General features: G+C 37.7%; 1 protein-coding gene across 1 annotated transcript; it reads left to right on the plus strand.

The window, feature by feature from the left end:
- The first annotated feature begins 3,527 nt into the window (after positions 1–3,527).
- Positions 3,528–24,232, plus strand: Prim1 (DNA primase subunit 1). The gene is made up of 13 exons (XM_046466814.2): positions 3,528–3,752; positions 4,420–4,577; positions 5,697–5,803; positions 5,875–5,948; positions 7,751–7,887; positions 8,286–8,344; positions 8,976–9,085; positions 9,837–9,928; positions 10,098–10,236; positions 14,577–14,646; positions 15,393–15,484; positions 20,125–20,223; positions 23,319–24,232. The coding sequence occupies exons 1-13, from the start codon at positions 3,650–3,652 to the stop codon at positions 23,336–23,338; spliced, it is 1,260 nt and encodes a 419-aa protein (XP_046322770.1). The 5' UTR covers positions 3,528–3,649; the 3' UTR covers positions 23,339–24,232.
- Positions 24,233–24,620: the final 388 nt, after the last annotated feature.

Consider the following 24,620-nt stretch of genomic DNA (forward strand, 5'->3'; position numbering starts at 1 on the left):
AGAGGCTGGTTTTTCACAGACTGCCCACCCCAGTCCATAATTGCAATGAGATATATTTTTACACAGTAAAACTGATTGGCAGACCTGCACATCAGTAGCATATTTTACGCTCTCCATGATTCTGCAAATTTGCTCTAATTCATATTTTAGTATTCCTGGGTGTTCTGAGAGACTAAATCCAAAAAGACAACCGAATGGAAAACCCAGAAATAAATCCATGTATCATAGCCAACAGAGTTTTTACAAAGGTACCAAGAACATACATTGGAAAAGGGATAATCTCTTCAATAAAGGATTCTGAAAAAACTATATATACATGTGCAGAAGAATAAAACTAGATTCCTATTTTTCACCAAATGCAAAAATCAATTCAAAATGGACCAAAGACTAAATGCGAGACCCAAAACTATAAAACTACTAGGAAAAAAAAACATAGGGAAAACATTTCAGTACATTGGTATGAGAAGAGTTTTTTGTTTTTTGTGTGTTTTTTTTTTAATAAAACCTAAAAAGCATAGGTAACAAAAGCAAAAAAAGACAAATGGGAACATATCAAACTAAAAAATTTTTTCACAGCTGCCGCAGTCTGGCTGGGCACACAATCACGAGCCACCACACAGCTTGTAGATTCAAACAGCAACTCTTTATTCCCGAACTCACACCGGCCATCTACAATCACGTTCTGGGGAAATCCAAGTTCTCTGCCCAAATCCACGTTCTCTGCCCAAAATCACATCCACTGGGCTTCTATCTCCCAAAAATACTGTCTGAATCCCGTGAGAACTCAAGGGGAACTCAGGCAGCAGGATACGCCCTATTCCCAGCGGTAATAATCTTAAACCTTAAACCTGGAACCTAAACCGGGAACGCCCTAATCCGCCTTGGTCCTTGAGCAAGGTCACCTACATTCAATGTCACTGCAACATGGGGTACGCTGGCAAGGAAATTGTCATATCTACTTGGCTAATGGCTCCCAGCACACAGCAAAAGAAACAATCAACAGAGGGAAGAAACAACTTGAAGAATGGGAGAAAATTACAAACTGTATTTCTGACAAGGGATTAATATCCAGAATACATAAGGAATTCAGACAACTCAAAGAAAAACTGATTTTAAAAGGATAAATTGATAAAAGTAGACGTTTGTCCAAAAAAAAAGACATAAAAATAGTCAATAAGTCAATGAAAAAATACTCTGTTAATAATCATCATGGTTATTAAAAATCAAAACTAAAATGAGATATCTTCTCACTCTAAATAGAATGGCTATGAGCAAAAAGACAAAAATGCTAGTGAAGACAGAAAGGGGAACTTATATACTGTTGGTAGAAAAGTAAATTAGTACAACCATTACTGAAAATAATGTGGAGGATCCAAAATAAATAAATAAATAAATAAAAACAGAACTACCCAATGATTAGCAACTCCACTACTGAATATGTATACAAAGAAAAGGAAATCAGCATATTGAAGAGACATAGGCACCCATGCTTATTGTAGCAGTATCCACAATACCCAAAATAGAAACAACCTAAATGTCCATCAACTGATAAATGGATAAAGAAAATGTGTGCCAGACTAAGACAAAAGGATCACAAGTTCAAGGCCAGCCTGGACAACTTTCTAAGACCTTGTCTCAAAATAAAAAATCAAAATGGGTGGGGATGTAGCTCAGTGGTAGAATGCTTACCTAACATGTATGAGTCCTATTTCAATCCCCGGAATTTGGGGGGTGGGAGGGGGAATGTGATACATACACAAAATGGAAATCTAGTCTACCATTTAAAAAAAATGAAATTCTTGGCTGGGGATATAGCTCAGTGGTAAAGCATGTGCTTACTATACTTGAAACCCTGGGTTCAATCCTCAGCACCAAAAGAAGTTAATTTCATAGGAGTAGAGAATAGTGGTTACCAGAGGCCAGGAGGGTAGGGAGGAGGAGATGGAGAAGGGTTGGTTGATGGGTACAAAAATACAGTTAGGTTGGAGGGTTAAGTTCTAGCATTCTATAACACAGAAGGGTGACCACAGTTAACAAGAATTTATGATATATTTAAAAATAGCTATAAGAAGGATTTTGAGTTTTCCTAACAGAAACAATAAATGTTTGAAGTGATATGTTAATTATACTGATTTGATCATTATACATTGTATACACTTATCAAAATATCATATTGTATTCCAGTATTGTCCAAATATGTGCAACATTATGTGTCAATTAAAAATAAAAATAAGGGGGGCTGGGGATATGGCTCAGCTGGGAGAGTGCTTGCCTTGCATGTACAAGGTTCAATCCCCAGCAAAAATATAAGTAAATAAAAAAAATAAAAATAAAGTGGTGTAGTTGTAGCTCAGTAGTAGAGCACTTGCCTAGCAGTGCAGGGGCACTGGGTTCAATCATTGGCACCAAATATAAATAGATAGATAGATAGATAGATAGATATTGAGTCCATCCATGACTTAAAAAAAAAAACTTTTAAAAATAAAATAAGGTCTGGGGACATAACTCAGTTGGTAGAGTGCTTGCCTTTCATGCCCAAGGCCCTGGGTTCTAATCCCCAGCACCAAATAAATAAATAAATACAGATAAAAAAAAAAAAAAAGAACTAAATCCTTTACCTATAATAAACAGCCCAGGAAGCCAGCCTGCTATGTAAGAACTGTAGGAAATCAGATAACCCTCTCTGGTGATGGTGCAGGAGGCCAAACAATAACCTGTTTAACAATGGACCTAAAACGATGGGAATTCTACTAATAGGTGACAGCTTCCCTAATTTTGTCTCTGCTTCCAATTTTTTTTTTAATATTTTATTTTTTAGTTGTAGTTGGACACAACACCTTTATTTCACTTATTTATTTTTAAGTGGTGCTGAGGATCGAACCCAGGGTCTCACACGTGGGAGGCGGGCGCTCTACCGCTGAGCCACAATCCCAGCCCTCTAATTCCAATTTCGGCCCAACCAAATATGTCTCCCTAACCAATCATATAGAACAGCCCACTTGCAGTTAGCCTGCCTCCAGCTTCTCCCTACCAACAGCTTCCAGTGGGAACACACGAAAGCCTTCCCTTTTTTTCCACTATAAAGCAAGCTCTCCCTCTTCTCTGCCTGCCTTTGAGTCTCTACCAAATTCCAGTGACGGTGGCCGACTCCCTTGCTATAGAAGCTCTTAATAAATAGCCTTTGCTTTTCTCATCAGGTTGGTCTTGGTTTATTTCTACATACTGGACCTAGTCATACTATGAATAATTTATTTCCAAAACTCTAAAAGATATTGGTATTATTTCTACAACATTCATAAAGTTTGCATGGGACTTTTCCTTTCCTCTTCTTCTTCTTCTTTTTTTTTTTTTTTTTTTTTAATATATATCTTACTAACTCAACAGGCTATAAGTGTCACTTTTCCGGAAAAGACCTTCTGCCTAGAGTGGACATTGGTCTCCGGCACGCAAGAACAGCGGGTAGACCTCCCAACTTTACCCGGATGGGAGGAGCCAGCCTACTCTTGCAAGCAGCAGGAACTACTGTTTCCGGCGGCCGCGGCAAATTGCCCGTGGTTGCCTCAACGCGCCTGCGCGATGGCGGAACCTCCGGCTGTGCGGTTCCCGCCAATTCCCGCGGCGTTCCTGCTTGGGTCGAGTTCCGTGCGAGATGGAGTCGTTTGACCCGGCCGAGTTGCCCGAGCTGCTTAAGCTTTATTACCGGAGGCTCTTTCCCTACTCCCAGTACTATCGCTGGCTCAACTACGGCGGAGGTGATGGAGGCTGGGAGCGGGGTGCATAGGGGCTCGGGATCCAGGCGCCGAGATATTCCGGGTGGGTTGCTCTCAGAATGAGTAAATGAAGTGCCTCCTGTGCGCCAGCACTGTGCCGAGCTCTTTATGCTTTCTTTATCTTCATCCCACCCTACCACCTCTGAGGTGCAGAAGGGTTAACGGTGGCTCTAACGACCAGTCTGCAGCTATGCGGTTTAAAAAAAAAAAAAAAGCCCGGGCGCTAAGGGTGAGGTTGATTATTAAGTCTTAGCATGAACCTAGGAGGTTTGATCTACTTCAGGGTCTAAGGAGCTTCTCGCGGAAGGGAGTGGAAAGTTTAATCTTCTTCACATCTGAATCTGTTAGTGCCCACATATGAGAGAGAGAGAGCATTATCTGTTTAAAATATTTCTGCATATTTTTCCTGTTCCCTAGCAAATGTGGGAGAGTAAATCCCTTCAAACTAGGGACCCTGTCACATCTGAACAGTGCTGGGCACAGAGGCCTCATTTAAAAATATCTTGCCAATTGTAATTCATTCTGCTGTCATATACAACAAATTAAAATTTTAAAAATGAAAAAAAAATTCTTCCCTTTGGCTAGTGTCATAATGCCCTGAGCTGAACAAAGTACTGAATTAATTTTAAAGTGTACACTTACTTTGCAGTGGTAAAGAATTACTTTCAACACCGTGAATTTTCATTTACGTTGAAAGACGACATTTACATTCGTTACCAATCCTTCAATAACCAGAGTGATTTGGAAAAGGAGATGCAGAAAATGAATCCATACAAGATTGATATAGGCGCGGTGTATTCCCACAGAGTAAGAAAAAATTTTTTATGTACATTGTTCTTTTGTTTTGTAAACCAAGGATGGGTTGGTGCCTCCAGAGTTTTAAAATTAGAGTTTATTGTATTTGAAGATCCACACTTTTTAACTGTTTTTGCAAGTGGATTGTAATCTGTTTTTGCAAGTGGATTGTTTGTTTGGCACTCTACAGAGTGAAAATAAGCTGCATTCTCATTAGGACAAAAAAAAAAATTGAGTATCTAGCTAAACAGCTAAATGAGGAAGTCACCATGGTTTAAGAGAGGAAAATAAAAGAGAATTACATTCTCTTTCAACATTAGACTTTTCTTGATTCCTGTCTCTCACATTCCCATACTGCTTCCAGTATGGGAGTAAATCCCTTTGGCTCTACCATGATATATAGCTAAAATCCAGACAGCATTATCAATGCCATTGTCACCATCATTATCATCATCATCATCATCTCCTCAGAATTACTGTGCTGAGTTTCTCTTTGCAGATTCTGGAGTCAATTCTCAACACAGCAGAGTGATCCTTTTAAAACAACTCAGATTATGTGGTCCCTCTGCTCAAAATCTTACTCTGATGGTTCCCCACTTCATTCCCACCAAAAGCTCTTTTCCCTTCCTCACTTGTTCCAATCCTGCCACACTGGCCCTTGCTCAAGCTGTTTCTCCTGCCTAGAATCCATTTCCCCAGGATCTACTTGGTTCATTCTCTCACCTCTTTTAAGTCTTGCTCAAGTAGTGTCTTCTCAACAAGGCTTACTACAACCTGCCACTTCTCTTACCTGGTATATCCTGAGTATATCCAGAATAGTACCTGGCAGAGAGAGTACATGAATACTTGGTGGATGAATGAATAAAACAAAGATGCCCTTCATCCCTTCCTTAAAAATATAAGCACTGACCCAAACATAGTGGTATACATTTGTAATCCTCATGACTAGCCTGGGCAATTTAGCAAGACCCTGTCTCAAAATAAAAAGGGCTAGGAGTGTAAGTCAGTAGTAAGTACTATATGGTTTCTTAGTTTTTCTTTGGCCCTTATTTCCCTTATGAGTAAAAAAAAATAGCAGACTTAACAACATAGCAGCTCATAAAGAAACGAATGAATATTTTATGTTTGTAGCCCAGTCAACACAATACAGTGAAGCTGGGAGCTTTCCAGGCTCAGGAAAAAGAACTGGTGTTTGACATTGACATGACAGACTATGATGATGTGCGGAGATGCTGTAGGTAAGTACCATGGACCTTGCTGTTGGGGTACGTAATATCACTGACACTGAGTAATGATGACTTTGCTCTAGTTCTGCAGACATATGTTCTAAGTGCTGGACCCTCATGACAATGGCCATCCATATCATTGACCGAGCATTAAAGGGTAAGTATCAGGAGTGTCTGAGTGGTGTCAAATGCAAGAATTTGTTTCCCTCTGAATTCTGTATTCTGTAATCAAATTTCATATATTTCTAATATGTTTCCTTGAAACATGGGGGAAAAAAAATAAAAGATAAAAATTAAGTTGGGGGTGCGGCTCAGTCATAGAGCAGTTGCCTAGCATGGGTGAGGCACTGGGTTTGATCCTCAGTACCACATTAAAAAATAAATAAATAAATTTATATAAATAGATAGATAAATAAAGAAATAAATAAATAAAGCCGCCTGGGCACTGTGGCATACACCTGCAATTCCAGCTACTCAGGAGGCTGAGACAAAGACATAAATTCAAGGCCAGCCTGGGCAACTTAAACCGTAGTGTGTGTTTTGTGTGTATGTTTTGTTTTTTTCCATTTCAGTCCTCTGGTGAGCAACTCTGTGCTAGGTGCTGTTCTAGGTGATAAAAATGTAAAGACAATAATTCTTAACCTCAAATAGGTTACAATATATACAAGAAGGAGACATATAAGAAAATTGAGGATTATATTTGTGTTAAGTAACGTGCAAAGGGAGCTATGAGGATCTAAAACATCAGGAGTACATACAAGAATGGGAAGAGAAGCCAACCTCCATGATGTGTGCCTGTAATCCCAGCTACTTGGGAAGCTAAAGTGGGAGGATTGTGAATTCAAGACTAGCCTGTGCAACACAGTGAGACCCTATCTCCAAAAAAAAAAAAAAAAAAAAAAAGAATAGTAAGAGATTGGGTCAGAAAAATCTTCCCAGAAGAGGTGATGATGATAATGATCACTCTTACATAGAGGGCTTACTGTATACCATGTGCTATTCTAAATACTTTAAATATAGTAACACTTAATATTCCTAGGCTTATTTAAAGATAAATGGCAGTTGGTCAGGGAGAAACGAAAGTGCCGGGGCATAAAGAAATTCCTAGAAGAGAGATCAGGATGGGTACAGATATAAAAGCAAGAACATGGGGGGCACAGGAAACTACAGGTAATTTAATACGGTTAAATAAGCACGAGTGGAAAACAGGTTTTAAAAAATGAAGCTTAAAGAAGTGCACAATCCAAGCACAGTGGTATATACCTATAATCCCAGCACTTGGGAAGCTGAGGCAAGAGGATCACGAGTTCGAAACCAGCCTCAGAAACTGTCAGGCCCTGGGCTGGGGAATGTGGCTCAAGCAGTAGCGTGCTTGCCTGGCATTCGTGAGGCACTGGGTTCAATCCTCAACACCACATAAAAATAAAATAAACATATTGTGTCCATCTAAAACTAACTAACTAAATAAAATATTTTAAAAAAGAAAGAAAAACTGTCAGGCACTAAGCAATCAGTGAGACCCTATCTCTAAAATACAGAATAGGGCTGGGGATGTGGCTCAGTGGTTGAGTGCCCCTGAGTTCAATCCCCAGTACCAAAAAAAAAGAAGTGCACAAGAGGGGCTGGGGTTGTGGCTCAGTGGTAGAGCATTGGCCTAGCATGTGTGAGGCATTAGGTTCGATTCTCAACACCACATGTATAAAATAAAGGTTTATTGACAACTAAAAAATAGTTAAAAAAAGAAGTGTACAAGAGGGGCTGGGTTGTAGCTCAGTGGTAGATTACTCACATAGCATGCATGAGGTGCTGAGTTTGATCCTCAGCACCACATAAAAATTTAAAAAGGTATTGTGTCCACCTACAGCTTATATGTGTGTACACACACACATATAAAGAAGTGCACAAGAACTAGAAGTTTTATAGATTTATCTTAAAACCTATTATTTTTCCCTTCTTCAGAGGACTTTGGATTTAAGCATCGGCTCTGGGTATATTCTGGAAGGAGAGGTGTTCATTGTTGGGTTTGTGATGAATCAGTTAGAAAGCTATCCTCTGCAGTACGTTCTGGGATAGTTGAGTATTTGAGTCTTGTAAAGGTAAGATCCTCTTAATTGTAATTTACATTTCTTGTTTACTAGCCATTACCAAGCCTGGTATGTTTAATAACGACAAATTAAACTATCTTTCATAGACTTCACATCCCAGAGTAGATGATGTTACTAATGATCATTTAAAATCATAACAGCTACCTTTTTACAATATTTCCTCTTTTGCTGTAAGTATTCTCCTTTGTGGCAAAAAAGATTAATTTACTTTTTATTCATTTGTCAAGTAAAGTTAACTCAGAAAGCTACAGATACTGAGATGATATAAAATAGCATCCAGGCTTCTATTTGTTGACAGAAATTTAGCCAATCTCTTTGAATTTATATAATAGGACACATTAATTTTTCATGTGTCAATATAAATTTCTTCTTGATGGTTTGTTTTTCAGGGTGGCCAAGATGTCAGAAAGAAAGTTCACCTAAATGAAAAAATTCATCCTTTTGTCAGGTCTGTTGGAAAAGACCCCATGCAGTTTAAGTGTATCTAGTTTACTTGCATGTGCTTTTAAAATTATATTGCTATCAGTTTTCACTGCTGGGTAGTTTTTTTTTTTTTCTTTTTTCTTCTTCCCCACCTGCACCCCCCCTCCCCCCAGAACTGGGACTACAACCCAGGGGCACTTTACCACTGACTTACATTCACAGCCCTTTTTATTCTTAATATTGAGACAGAGCTTGTTAAGTTTCCCAAGCTGGCCTTGAACTTACAATCCTCCTGCCTTAGCCTCCTAAGTTGTTGGGGAGACCCTGCCTCAAAATAAAAAGGAATGGGCACATAGTTCAGTGGTAAAGTACTCACCTAACATGCATACTGGTTTCAATCCCCAGTACCACAAAAAAGGAAGAAGTGGAAAGCATTTCTCAAATATCTATTCTGTGCCAGGTACTATGCTAGGTTTTTTTGCCTTCAAGTTTCTTGTTTTAATTCTCATAAACCAGCAAAGAGGTATTATCACCATTTAGCCTAGTTAAGCTCTAGAAATTCAGGGAAAATAAGCAGTAACCTCCCACCCAATGGCAATAGTGTTATATGTGTTGTTAATAGTATTGGAACTTTGTTGTTACTTTTCTTCCCACAGGAAATCTATAAACATAATAAAAAAATACTTTGAAGAGTATGCCTTGGTTGATCAAGATATTCTTGAAAATAAAGAAAGTTGGGATAAGATTTTAGCCCTTGTTCCTGAGGATATCCTTTCCTGAGACCATTTTTATGTGAGCTAGTTATATCATCTGCGATATTATGTGTTCTGCTTGCATACCCTCATATATTTATAAGGTTTTTAAATTTTTATTTATTTATTTTTTTACCCCAAATAGCTCCTGTTTTTCTGTTTTTGTGTCTTTAGTCCGGAATATAATAAGAAATGGGGTCATTTTGTAAATCACCTTTCTCATTTTGGAATGTGGTTCTAGAATTAATGGCTAAAGAATGCAGAATCACTTTGTCTAAATATGTGCAAACCAGGACAAGCTTTTACATTATACCTTATGATTATATTAGTATTCTTTCTGTTATATCTTTAGTTTTTGTTGTTTTTTACAGGGTTGGGGATTTAACCCAGGACTTTGCACATGCTAGGCAAGTACTCTAGCACTGAGCTATATTCCCAAACCATATCTACAATTTTTTCAATGTAAGTGTTTAACATTATGTTTTAGAAGACCATAATAGAGGGCTGGTATTGCTCAGTGGCAGAACACTTGTCTAGCATGTGTGAGGCCCTGCATTCGATCCCTAGTACCACATAAAAACTAAATAAACAAAATAAATGTATTGTGTACATCTGCAACTAAAAGTATTAAAAAAAGAAGATAGTAATAGTTACTTTCTATTTCTATATATGTGCAAACTTTGGATATTCTTGTAATGATACATCTAAAAACTTAAGTTGTTCACTGATGTACCCTAAATGAGTGTGTTCTTTAATGATCATCACCTATTCATGAAGATCTTCAAAAAAACTTCCAAAAGTCTCACAGTTCACTTCAGAGATGGGAGTATTTGAAGAGAGTAGCCAGCACGAATCAGGTATATTCCATTCAAATATATTTACAGATATGATAATGAGATTCTTAATTAAGTTCTCATTATTTTGCTCATCAGTTAAAGATGATTCAAAAACTTTTTTTAAATCTTCCTTAAAGAAATACTCAAAAGTTCCTACTAATTCCCATGCTGGCCTTGTATCTGCTTTTAGAATATCAAAAATGACAAATATGGACCCTGGCTAGAGTGGGAGATTATGCTCCAGTACTGTTTTCCACGGCTGGATATCAACGTTAGTAAAGGAATCAATCACTTACTGAAGAGCCCTTTTAGCGTTCATCCAAAAACAGGTACAATATAAAGAAAGTAAGGAAAATTAAAAGAAAAATAAGTTTTTTTTTTGTTTTAGCAAGCACATCATTAGGTATGAATACATGTCTGTGACATTAAAGGTTGAAGTATTACTCTATCAGCTAGTTTCTTCTGTACTTTGTGTGTATGCACACAGGTGTATGTTAGGGGTCAAACCCAGAGCTTTGCTCATGCCAGGCAAGTACTCTACCACTAAGCTACATCCCTAGCTTTTTTTTTTTTTTTTTAAACACTATCAATTAAAGTAGCTACCAGATGAATTTCTACTACGTTAATGTTTTTCAGTTGAGTTTCTGAGGTTTAGTGTTGGAGGACAACAGCTCTCATTGCAGATGAGAAAACTCAGGCCCAGTAGGTTAAACTGACTTATCCAAAATCATAAAACAAATTTTGTCAGTGCTGGGAACAAAATAGTTTTGTCGGGGTTATTTATTTTTGATTTTGCCTTACTTGGGATTGAACCCAAGGACACTCTACCACAGAGCCATATCCCTAGCCCTTTTTACTTTTAATTTTGAGATAGGCTCTAAGTTGCAGAGGCTAGTCTCAAACTTGCCATCCTCCTGCCTCAGCCTCCCACATCAGGGATTACAGGTGTGCACCACCATGCTGCATTTTTCAGGTTTGATTTTTTTTTTGTTTATGATTTAGCTTTATTCTTTCATATTTCTCTTATATAATATTTGATGGACTGAAATTGACTTTAGATTGATATAAAAGTGATTATATTAGCCTAAAACTTGGTTCCATCTAACCAAGGGACTTGTTAATAGAGAAGGATATAGTTGTCCTCTTTAATATTTATTTTTTAGTTTTCGGCGGATACAACATCTTTGTTGGTATGTGGTGCTGAGGATTGAACCCGGGCCGCATGCATGCCAGGCGAGCGCGCTACCGCTTGAGCCACATCCCCAGCCCTAGTTGTCCTCTTTAATGTCAACAATCCAATTCTGCCACTTGCTGTGAGACCTTAGGCAAATTAACCTTTCTGTAAGGTTTTGGTGTTCTCATCTTTCAAATTGATATTAAAGATTGGTTTGGTGGCGCATATCTGTAGTTTTAGCTACTTGAGCAATTTTGAACCCAAAAGTTCAAGATTAGCCTGGGCAATACAGTGAGACCCTATCTTAAAATAAAATAAAATGGAGATTAAAAATATCTATCTCAATGGGTTATCATGAAGATCTAAAATGTAAAGTGCTTAGAAGATTGGCACACATTCACACATTCAATTCTTTCAAACTGCGTAGTTTCCTTTAAGAATATATAATGAGAGCTGGGGTTGTGGCTCAGTGGTATAGCACTTGCCTAGCATGTGCAAGGTCCTGGGTTTGATCCTTAGTACCACATAAAAATAAGTAAACAGAATAAAGGTATTGTGTCTAACTACAACTAAAAAATAAGGCCCCTTTCTTCAAACCTGTCAACTGTGTGTTTTTAGCTTCTTTGGCAATAAGCTTATTATTATTATTTTAATCTGCATTTTAAACTTCAGTGGGTATCCCCACATTCTCATATGGGTAATTAATCATGTTCAGTCATAAGCATACACCTTTTTTTTTTTTTTTTTTTTTTCTTTTTTCTCTTTTAACTCAATACTGGAGATTGAACCCAGTGCCTGGGCATGGCACATGCTAAGCAAGTGCTCCATCACTGAGCTAAATCTGCAACTCCCACTCCACTGCCCTCCACCCCCACACACCCAGATAGGTATCAGTAATTTGCCCAGATTGGCCTTGAACTTGCAATCCTCCTACCTCAGGATCCCAAGTAGCTCACAATATATTTTTATTATATCCTTTCCCCTTTCATATCAAGTAGCCGCTTTTACTCTATCTTCAAATAACAACTTCCAGTTCCCTTTTTTGTTACTCATCTGACATTCTTTAGATTCATTATATAATTTTCGAGATATGATGAATTGTATGTGGTATCTCAGGTGCAGCTATCATAAAAGAGTAAGATGAGTAGCACACACCTATAATCCCAGTGACTCAGGAAGCTTAGGCAGGAGGATTTCAAGTTCAAGACTAGCCTCAGCAACTTAGCGAGACCTTGTCTCGAAATTAAAAAATTAAAAGGACTAGGGCTGGATGTGGTGGCGCATGCCTGCAATCCCAGCAGCTCAGAAGGCTGAGCAGGAGGATCATGAGTTCAAAGCCAGCCTCAGCAACTCAGTGAGACCCTGTCTCTAAATAAAATACAAAAAAGGGCTGGGGATGTGGCTCAGTGATTAAGTGCTCCTGAGTTCAATCCCTGGTACCCCAAAAAGGGGGGGATGGCTAGAGATGTGGCTTAGTGGTAAATTGCCCCTGGGTTAAATCCCCCAATACCCCCCCTACAAAAAAAAATAGAGAAGATAATGCTATCAAAGGTTAAGCATCATTTAACAACAGGGATACCTTCTAAGAAATTGTTCTTGTACAAATATTATAGTGGATATTTACATAACTAAGCTGTGATGGCACAAGACAATATGATCTCCTAGGATCACCAATTTATATACAGCCCATGATTGACCAGAATGTCATTATGCACAATTAACTATTTTATTTCCAAAATGCTTTCTAAAGATGTCTGACATGTAGGTGTATTTTTATTTATCTCAATGAAAAGTCAAATCACTATTTCCATCTATTTTCCATTTTATGGACCCTCAAGATTTGAGATTGTTCTGAACTTAATATGGAATTTTTCATCATTTTATTCCCTCCTCCTCCCCTGAGTATTAAAGATTGAACTCTGGGGCTCTCTAGGATCTAAAATCCTAGCCCAGGCCCTTTTTATTTTTTATTTTGGAATAACATCTTACTAAGTTGCTAAGGCTGGCTTCAAACTTAACAATCCTCCTGCCACAACCTCTCAAGTAGCTGGGATTAACAGGTATGTGCCACCATACCCAGTCATTAAACATTTCTAAATATATCCGGGCACAGTGGCATACACCTGTAATCACAGTGACTTAAGAGGCTGATTGATACAGGAAGATTGCAAGTTCAAAGCCAGCCTCAGCAATGGCGAGGCTCTAAGCAACTCAGTGAGACCCTATCTCAATAAAATACAAAATTGGGGCTAGGGCTATAGCTCAGTGACAGAGTTCTTGCCTAGCATGCATTGAGATATTGGGATAGATCCTTAGCACCACATAAAAATAAAACAAATAAAATAAAGTAATTCTGTACATCTACAACTACAAAAAAATTTTTTTTTATTTGAGCTGGGGATGTGATTCAGTGGTTGAGTGCCGCTGAGTTTAATCCCTGGTAACCCCCCCCCCCAAAAAAAAAAAAAGAAAAAGAAAATCTAAATATAGAAATAAAAGGAAAAACAAGAACAACTTAGAAGTAGCTGAACATTCTTCACCAGTTTTTTGTGGGGTTTTGGTGTTTTGTTTTTGTTTTATTTTTGTTTTGTTTTTTTGTGGTGCTAGAGATTGAACCTGGGGCAAGCACTTTACCAACTGAGCTATATCCCCAGCCCCTGTTTTACATTATTTTTGTACTGGGATTGAACCCAGGGACGCTTTACCACTAGGTAACATCCCCAGCCCTCCTTTTTTTTTTTTTTTTTTTCCAATTCTAATTTGTTATACATGAAACCGGCCCTACTTTTGAGACAAGGCCTTTCTAAGTTGCTGGGGCTGGCCTTGAACTTGCCATCCTTCTGCCTCAGCCTCTTGAGTTGCCAGGGCTATGGATGTGAGCTACTGAACCCAGCTGTTGTTTAAAAATATATATATACTTAAAAAAATACATATATAGTAGTTGTACATGGACACAGTGTCTTTATTTTGTTTATATACTTTAATGTGGTGCTGAGGATCGAACCCAGTGCCTCACACATGGGAGGCAAGCACTTTACCTCTGAGCCACACCCCAGCCACCATTGTTAACTTTTTTTGGAGGGGGGGGCAGTCCTGGGGATTGAACCCAGGGCCTTGTGCATGCAAGGCAAGTACTCAACCAACTGAGCTATATCCCCAGTACCCCCTGTTAACCATTTTTTAAGAAAAACGAGAGGCACAGCCAATGTGAAAGTAATTTATATTTCTAAATATTGTTCTTAACAGATAAGTCTAATTTGTAAAATTTTAACCAAAAATAACTCAAAGGCTATCTCCTTCAGGAGATACAGCCTGCATTCTCTTTGAATATGTATTCCTTGTTTTACCCACAAAGTTTCTCATTTTTGAGATGGCTCATATTCTCCTTTGAATATGTCTCTGCTTTGCTAAATAAAATTTTGTGTTTCTTAAAGAAAGGAACAGCTCGTGATTTGTATTCAACATTAAATCATTTATAATTTCTGGTTCTTTTAGGTCGAATTTCTGTGCCTATTGATTTACAGAAAGTGGATCAGTTTGATCCATTTACTGTTCCAACCATAAGGTATGTTCCAAATCATTGATCATTCCTTATTTGTTTGTGAACACTGTTCTGAATTTGAAGTGGGTTATATTAGATCCCTACTTAGAGAGGTAGCTGCATGGAAATGGTATATTTGGTTATGGAGATACTTGGTTCTGAGATATAATGATGATGTATAATAGAGCAATTATAAGTTTTTCCAGCTATTTTGCAAGGAAAACATAAGGTCTAATAAGTCTTGGAATCCTGGGGATTTAGCTCATTGTTAGGGCCCAGGGTTCAAACCCCAATACCAAAAATAAATCTGGAAGTGCTTAAACATATTTCAAATCTTTTTAGAGCTGGAAATTGTAGCTCACTGGCAGAGCACTTGCCTAGCTTATGTATAGCCATGGGTTCAATCCCCAGCACTAAAAAAAAAAAAAAAACAGGTGGCGGGGGCCGGCGTGGTTCTTTACTAGAAGATTTCCCAGTCTTTAGTATAAAAATGTACAAGAACAACTCTAAGAAGAGATAATGATGTATTGCCACTGGGTGTATATGGGGGTGGGGGAGTATGTGTGTGTGTGTGTGTGTGTGTGGTATTGGGAATTGAATCAAGGGCCTTGTGCATGCTAGGTAAGTAAATGTACTGCCATTGAGTTTCACCCTGGCCCAGCCACATATTTTTTTCACAGAACATCTTATGGGATTCATGTGCTAGCATATGCTGGGTAATACCAGGAACCAACTTAAAATTATCTTATTCTGTTACTTGTTACTTGTAGCTCCATCTGCCATGAACTGGATGTCACTTTTACTAATGAAAAGGAAAAAGAGGAGACTGAAGCTGAATCTGATGTCAAACATAGAACCAAAGGTAGGTTAATATATTGACACTTCAACTTAACACAGCTTTTTATATAGATTATCTATCTGTACAACAGTAAGTAATTCTCCTTATATTCAGACCAGACTGGGTCAGTGTTTATCCTGAAATCAGCTCATTAACATGTTACAGGAGTGTTTATTCATCAGTTGCCCAAGTGGTGTTACTGAGTCCAATTTATTTCAATACACATTTACTAAGCAATTTTTAAATGCTGGGATCTATATTGCAAGATTGTCAACTAGTGTTGATAATTGTTTGAATCTGTCTCTTTAAAAGCTATTTATATTTGGGGCTGGAGTTGTGGCTCAGTGGTAGAGCACTTGCCTACCAAGTGTGAGGCACTGGGTTCAGTCCTCAGCACCACATAAAAATAAAATAAAGATATTGTGTCCACCTAAAACTAAAAAATATTTTTTTTAAAAAAATTATTTATATTTAACATATACTATATGTGCCATACTCTTGTTCTTTTATTTTTGTTGTATCCAGATGGTTTTATGGTAGATATGTGTCTAAACTGTTGATTGAATTATATATTCAAGAATTTTAATAAAGAATTTCTGAATCTTCCTTAATGGAAGTCAGATCTTCTGTACTAACACCCCAAAGGTGCTCTCTGACAATAGAATCCAAAGGCACTTTTTTTTTTTTCTTCAGTGGTACTGGGGGATTAAAACAGCCCCTTGTGTACCTTAGGCAAGCTCTGTACCACTGAGCCATACCCCCGACCCTTCCAATGGCACTTTCTGTAATAATGGAAATGTTACATATTTTTAGTACCCAATATGGTAGTCACTAGCCATGTATGATTTTTGAACACTCAAGATGTGGCTAGAGTGACTGGGAAGCTGAATTTCTTATTTATTTTTTTCTTAAATAGCCAGATGTACCTGATGACTTCTATACTGAACATTCCAGATCTGTGATCTCTGATTTATTTTGTGGTCAAATATTGTTACCCTTCTTTCAGAATCCAAGATCAAATATTGTTTCATCTATTCTAGCTTTGACATAATACCAAAACAGTACCATTAAAATTTGTAAAGTATTTATAAGGATGCTATTTAAGATATTTGAACAAAGTCTCCAACATGAAAAACAAGAATAACTGGGAAAAGTAACTCAGAAAAACAGAAAATGGAAGGAATAAAGGAAGGTCTAAGCATGATACAGTGGCACGAAACTGCAATACCAGCTATCCAAAGGCTGAGTCACACAAGGATCACAAGTTTGAAGTCAGACTGGGCAATCTAGTGAGGCCCTGTATCAAAATAAAATTAACACAGCAAAAGCAAAGCACTAAACAACTCCTGTCTCTGAATAAAATACAGAATAGGGCTGGGGATGTGGCTCAGTGGTCAAGTGCCTCTGAGTTCAATCCCCAGCCCCAAAACTAACTAAATAAATAAATAAAATTAGAGCCAGGCACAGTGGCTCACACCTACAATCCCAGTGACTCAAGAGGCTAAAGTAAGAGGATCATAAGTTCAAAGTCAGCCTCAGCAACTTAGCGAGACCCTGTCTCAAATAAAAAAATAAGGGCTGGGCTGTAGCTCAGTGGCAGAGCACTTGCCTAGCATGTGTGATGCGCTGGGTTTGATCCTTAGCACCACATAAAAATAAACAAATAAAATGAAGGTATTCTGTCCATCTATGACTACCAAAAAAAAAAAAAGGCTGTAAAATAAATAATAAGAGCTGGGCACAGTGGCTCATGCCTGTAATACCAGCAACTCAGTGAGGCCCTAAGCAACTTAGCAAGACTCTGCCTCAAATTTAAAAAAAGAGCTGGGGATGTGGCTCAGTGGTTGAGTGCCCCTGAGTTCAATCCCCAGCGCCAAAAGTAAAAATAAAAATGGAAAAATGGTTAGGGATATATAGCTCAGTGGTAAAGCACCTCTGGGTTCAATCCCTGGTACTAAAACCAATTAATTTAATTTAATTTTTAAAAGGCTGAGGGTATAGCTGAGTGGTAGGTCATTTACCTAGTATGCATAAGGCCCTAGATTCAATCCCCAATACTGTAAGAAAAAAAAAAAAAAAACACTATGATAGTACATCCATGAACAAAATCAGAATGCTTTGAAAAGAAAAAATACTCAGAGAACAAGAAAGAGCTCTTAGAAAACAATCAGGAAGCCTCGTGTGGTGGTACACACCTGTAATCTCAGCGACTTGGGAGATTGAGATAGGAGGACCATGAGTTCAAAGCCAAACTCAGCAACTTAGCAAGGCCCTGAGCAACTCAGCAAGACTATCTCTAATAAAACATAAAAAGGGGCTCAAAATGTGGCTCAGTGGTTAAGCGCCCCTAGGTTAAATCCCTGGTACCAGAAAAGAAAGAAAGAAATCAATCATAAAAATAAAAGCTAATAAAGGACTTGGAAAAGTCAAGGAGACTTCCCAGAAAGTAGTACAAAAAAAGATGTGCTAGAACCAGGTACAGTGATGCACACCTGTATAATTCCATCAATTCAATTCAGGAGGCTGAGGCAGAGGTTCTCAAGTTCCAGGTGTGCAACTTAGTGAGATCTTGTCTCAAAATAAATGAAAAAGAGTGGGAAGGTGGATCAGTGATAGAGTGCTCCTAGGTTCCATTCCCAGTACCAAACAACAACAAAAAAAAGACATGGTGGTAGTGATTTTAAGAAGCAAAAAGATAAATAAAATTGGTGGACTTGGTTAAGAACTACTGACTGTCTATAGGAGTTTCAGAAAGAAAAAGAAAAGGAGGAAGAAGTTGTCCCAATTATATAGGAAAACATTCCAAAAATGAGCCCTTTACTGAAAAGGCTTAGCACAGTCATTAAAACAGAACCAATACAGAGGTATATAATTTTAAAAGTTTAGAATATTGAGAATTAACTAAGCACTTTTGGGCCTCACTTCACTCTCCATCCCCCAAAGGGGGGGGGGGAAAGACAATTTCCAAAACAAGGAAAAATGGCCTTAGATTGGTGAATAAGAACGGAAGTAGTTATTTATTAAAAGTTATTGCCAGGGCTGGGGATGTGGCTCAAGCGGTAGCGTGGCATGCGTGCGGCCCGGGTTCGATCCTCAGCACCACAAACAAACAAAAATGGTGTGTCCGCTGAAAACTAAAAAATAAATATTAAAAAAAAATTCTCTCTTTCTCTTAAAAAAAATCACTAAAAAAAAAAAGTTATTGCCAGGGCTGGAGTTGTAGCTCAGTGGAAGATGCCTGCCTGGCATGTGTGAGACACTAGGTTTAAGCAGCACAATGAATGAATGAATGAACAACAAAAAAAATATTAAAAAAAAAAAAGACTGGGGTAATATAGCTCAATGGTAGAGCACTTTCCTGGCATGTATAAAGCCCAGGGTTCAATTCTCAGCATCACATATAAAGTAAAAAAACATCTATTGACAACTAAAAACAAAAAAAATTTTTTTTTTAATTTTCTGTTTTAATTAGTTACATATGACAGTACAATGACCTTATACATTTGAATCAGATGGGATATAATTTCTCATTTTTCTGAGTGTAAGGTTACAGAATCACATTGGTCAGGCAGTCACGTATATACACACAGTAATAGTAATGTCTATTTCATTCTATTATACTTCCTTTCCCCCCATCCCCTCCCCTCCCCTCCCATCACTTCTCTCTACCCAATCTAAGGTGGTGCTATTCTTTTTTTTTTTTTCTCTCACATCTTACATGTATTTTGTATAACTATGAGGGTCTCCTTCCACCTTCCATGCAATTCTCCTTCTCCCTCCCTTTCCCTCCCACCTCTTTTCCCTATCTAGAGGTAATCTTTTTCCAATGCTCTTCCTCCCTACCCCATTTTGAGTCACCCCCCTTATATCAGAGAAAACATTCGGCATTTGAGAGGACCAGAAGGTCAGAATTAGGATAGGAGGCTTCTAATTTTCCCATAATAATGCTGTTAGTATTGTGTTACTCTTTTAACAATGTGCATATATTACTTTAACACTTCTTAATTTGAATATTATCTGTTTTTTTGTTGCTTTGTTTTTGTTTTAAGATATCAAACCCTAGCTGGGCATGGTGGCACACACCTGTAATCCCAGAGGCTTGGGAGGCTGAGGCAGAAGGATCCCAAATTCAGAGCCAGCCTTGGCAATAGCGAGGCACTGAGCAACTCAGTGAGACCCTGTCTTTAAATAAAATACAAAATAGGGCTGGGCATGTGGCTCAGGAGTCGAGAGGTCGAGTGCCCAAGTTCAATCCCCTGTACCAAAGAAAAGAAAAGAAAAATATCAAACCCTGGGCTTCATGTATGCTATGCAAAAGCTCTACCACTGAACTCTACCCATAGCCTTAGAGAATTCTTACAAGAAACCTAAATTTTTGTTGCAGGGCGCAGTGTTGCACACCTGTAATCCCAGCATCTTGGGAGGCTGAGACAGGAGGATCACGAGTTCAAAGCTAGCCTCAGCAAAAAGCGAGGTGTTAAGCAACTCAGTGAGACCCTGTCTCTAAATAAAATACCAAAAATAGGACTGGGGATGTGACTCAGTGGTTGAGTGCCTCTGAGTTCAATCCCTGGTACAAAAAAAAAAAAGAAAGAAAGAAACTTATATTTTCATGTTATTCTTGCTACCAACATGCTAATTCTAACGTTTGCTTCATAATTTAGATTATAAGAAGACCAGTCTGGCACCGTATGTGAAAGTATTTGAACAGTTTCTTGAAAACCTAGATAAATCACGAAAAGGAGAACTTCTCAAGAAGAGTGGTAAGACAATGGTTTTCCCTTTTTTATGAGTAGTGTAAAGCATCCAGCAAATGATCAATATTTGAGGTCTCATCTTTGCCTCTCCCCAAATTTTAATTTTTAAATTTTTTTGTTGTTGTTGTTGTTGTTGTTACTGGAGATCAAATGCAGGGCACCCTGCCACTAAGCTACATCCCCAGTCCTTTATGTTTTTTATTTGAGACAGGGTCTCACTAAATTGCTAAGTGTGGTCTCAAACTTGAAATCCTCTTGCCTCAGCCTCCCATGTCACTGGGATTGCAGGTATATGCCTCCACACCCTGCAGAAATTTACTACTAAATTTTATGTATCTTTATTTTTTTAAAAATTGAGGTTCCTGGGGCTGGGGATGTGGCTCAAGCGGTAGCGCGCTCGCCTGGCATGCGTGCGGCCCTGGTTCGATCCTCAGCACCACATACAAACAAAGATGTTGTGTCCACCAATAACTAAAAAAAATAAATATTAAAATTCTCTCTCTCTCTTAAAAAAAAAAATGAGGTTCCTTAATTTGGTTATATATATATATATATATATATATATATATTTTTTTTTTTTTTTTTTTTTTTTTTTTTTTTTTAGAGAGAGAGAGAGTTTTTTAATATTTATTTTTTAGTTTTTGGCGGACACAACATCTTTGTTTGTATGTGGTGCTGAGGATCGAACCCGGGCTGCACGCATGCCAGGCGAGCGCGCTACCGCTTGAGCCACATCCCCAGCCCCAACATATATTTATTAAACAATTTTTTCTAGTACTGGGATTGAACCCAGAGGTGCTTTACCTGAGCCACCTCCCCATCCCTTTTTATTTCTTATTTTGAGACATTGTCTAAGTTGCTGAGGTTGGCTTTGAACTCGATGATCCTCCTACCTCAGGCTCCTAAATCACAGGAATTTAGATATGTACCACCCACCTGGACAGTTTCATTTTTTTGAGCTACATAACCAGCCCGTTTTATTTTGAGACAAGGTCTCACTAAAATTGCTTAGGGCCTCACTAAGTTGCTAGCGCTGGCCTCAAACTCATGATCTTCCTGCCTAAATCTCTGAGTAGAGACTCAGAGGGATTATGGGCATGCACTACTGCACCCAGTTTTATTAAACATTTTCTATGTGTCAGTACTTTGATGAACACAAAGATGAATTATACAAGATTAATGCCATATCATGTTTTTGTGCCTGTAAGTAGTACTGTCTTGGTACAAAAGAAAGCAATGCAAGATGCTAAGAGAAATCGACCTGATTCAGTCTGACAATTCAGATGAAAAGGATGGCATTTGAACTCCTTTCAATGAGCTTTTATAAGAATTCTAATTCTTGGAATGAGGGTGTAAATCGGTGGTAGAGCACTTGCGTAGCATCTATGAATCCCTGGGTTCAATTTCCAGTACCAAAAAAATAATGGGGGGGGGGGGGAGTGTGCAGGTACTGAGGGCTAGGCTAATGCTCTACCACTAAGCCACACCGTTAGTCTCCACATCAGTATTTAATAAAATGTGTATTGGTTTAATTAAGAAGTGCCTAAGATAATGTTTTACTCATAGTAGATATTCAAATATGTGCTTGTTGAATGAACAATTCAATGCCAATATGCCATTTCTTGAAATATGAATAGGAATTTCACAAGCAGAGATTTGATGATGAAGGCACATCATTAGAAAAAGGCAAAGGGGTTTTTTTGTTTGTTTTGGGTTTTGGTTTGTTTGGGATGCTGGGAATCAAACTCAGGACCTTGTACGTGCTAGGCAAAAATGCTAGGAAAAAGGTAAAAGATTTTATACAATCTAAAAAGAAATCAGAGTATAGGCAGGCACTCTTAACACTGAACTACATTCCTCAGCCCAGAGTTTTGGTTTTTTTCCCTTTCTTTTTAATGTACTGGGGATTGAACCAGAGGGTGCTTTGCCAAGTACCTATGGCTATGTGCCCAACCCCTTTTGTTTGATTTTGAGACAGGGTCTTACCAATTGCCCAGGCTGGCCTCAAATTTGTAACTCCTACCTCAGCTTCCTGAATAGCTGGATTTACAGACATGTACCACTATGCCTGGCCCAGGGTTGTTAATTCTTGAAGTAGCAGCAAAAGCACAGGCAGAGGTAGCAAAGCATAGCACAGCTAATCTGGCAGGAAAAAAAAAAAAAGTGTTAGGAAAGGGATATAAATCTGAAGACAGGCTCAAGCCAAAGCATAAACAGTTTTGAATTTCAGACTTAGGAATTTGGGCTTACAAATAGAAACAGGAAAGTTATCAAAGGCTTCTGAGAAGGGAATTCCATGATTTGTAGTTCTAGCTACAAGAGTAAATCTGGGCAGATGATCAGGAATAAAATAGAGTCTAAGGAGGCCAGGTAGGCTATTGGCATTTATGAAAGTTCTCAAAAAAGTCAAAAACTTTAACCATCCTTGAGACTTGGAAGTAGAAAGATGAAAGATGGAAGTGTCACAGAAGTCAGGGGGAAAATTTCAAGGAAATTATCAAGTTATCTAATGATTAAGGTACTGATAAAATTCTGTTGGACATAGTAACTAGAAGAAGGTACAAAGAGGATAGTAGTATTAAATGAGGAGTTCCTTGAACAGGAGAGACCTCACAGTGTGTAAGCCAAAAGGAAGAAAAGCAGAGTGACCATTCAGGAGAACAAATATAAACTCCTCCAATTCATTTTTTTTTTGGGGGGGGGGGAGTGTGCAGGTACTGAGGGCTAGGCTAATGCTCTACCACTAAGCCACACCGTTAGTCTCCACATCAGTATTTAATAAAATGTGTATTGGTTTAATTAAGAAGTGCCTAAGATAATGTTTTACTCATAGTAGATATTCAAATATGTGCTTGTTGAATGAACAGTGATGACCGTACTTGAAAAAGCCTTGTTGAAGTGCCATTCCATCTGGCCTTCTAATAAACCCTTTAGATTCTCATTCCATACTGGTTCAGCTTGTAATGTGGACTTCAGCAAATGTGAAAACAAATCTTTATCCATGATGTGAATTTAATGGAAGCATGAAGAAAATCAGAATGTGAAAATAAATGGGTTTTATTTTCCTTTATATCCTCTGATAAAAATCTATTCTATTTTAGATTTACAAAAAGCTTTCTGAAGATAACATCTCCCCTCAAACAAATGGTCTACCTGCAAGCAAGAATCAAATACTTGAAGAGTCATTTAATAAATATGGCAGAACCATGTATGTGTCTTAATGCTTACAGCAGAATTTCCTTTTCTTGAGAAATAATTTATGTTGAAAAGATTCCCTGAGGCCACTAAAAAGACTCCTGTTAAAGTTTGTGAAAGGAACTTAAAGCAATTAATAAGTGAAATGCAGATAATTTTTGTGAAATTTAATATTATAGAAAGATAATTCCAAAGCTTCTGACACAAATAGTTCTACCAGTTGGCATATAGAGAGGTAAGTGAACAGTAATATACTTCCATTTCATCTCACTGGATATTGCCTCTATATTATGGGGTAAATGACAGCTTTGTCCTTAAGTCTTGGACACTTGTTAATTATACCTAGAGTATATATTCAATCACTTTCTAATTTTGTTTATTTATATTGATATTGCCTGTCTTTTTAAAAATTATTTTAAACTGGGCATTTAAACCTACCAAAACTTCAGTTCCAAAGATAGGAGTTATTAGATGAAAATTATTAGGGCCAAGTATAGTATTTTGTGCAACTATTGGGAATTGTAGCTCCTACTTTTTCCCTCAGAGAGCAACTGAATTAGTCTACCATAAAGAACAAGTTTAGGGCTGGGGCTGTGGCTCAGCGTTAGAAAGCTCGCCTAGCACGAATGAGGCCCTGGGTTTAATCTTCAGCACCACATAAAAAAATAAATAAAGTATTGTATCCAACTACAACTAAAACATAAATATTTAAAAAAAAAAAAGTTTAGTGGGCTGTTATTGTGGCTTAGTGGGTAAGCGCTCCTAGGTTCAATCCTTAGTACCAAATAAATAAATAAAACCTGTTGTAATTGTTAAAGCACTTGGACTTTTTACATATCTAGGTAATTAAATTTTAAGTTTTGTTTCAGGTATTATGTGGTGGCTTCTAAAGTATCAGATTTCTCTTGGTTTTACAAGGAATCCTACACAGTAGGATTCTGTCTTCTAAGAAATATTAAGAAGCAAACTGTCAAGCTAGTGCTTCTATGATGTCATGAAAATTTCCTTACATTTCATTTAACATTGTTTCCTGTATAGTCAGTCATACAATCTTTTTTTTTTCTTTTGATTTATATAAAACAGACTATAGTGGAATCAACCAAAATTCTTTGTATTTCTTCCTCTCTTTTTATATTTTTAATATTTATATTTTTTAATATTTACTTTTTTAAATATTAAAAAGAATATTGTGCAAAATTCCTCATTGT

This window comes from Marmota monax, unplaced genomic scaffold (genome assembly GCF_021218885.2).
Source record: "Marmota monax isolate L192 unplaced genomic scaffold, Marmota_monax_Labrador192_F-V1.1 WCK01_AAM20220418_F8-fsc00151, whole genome shotgun sequence".
Classification (NCBI taxonomy): domain Eukaryota; kingdom Metazoa; phylum Chordata; class Mammalia; order Rodentia; family Sciuridae; genus Marmota; species Marmota monax.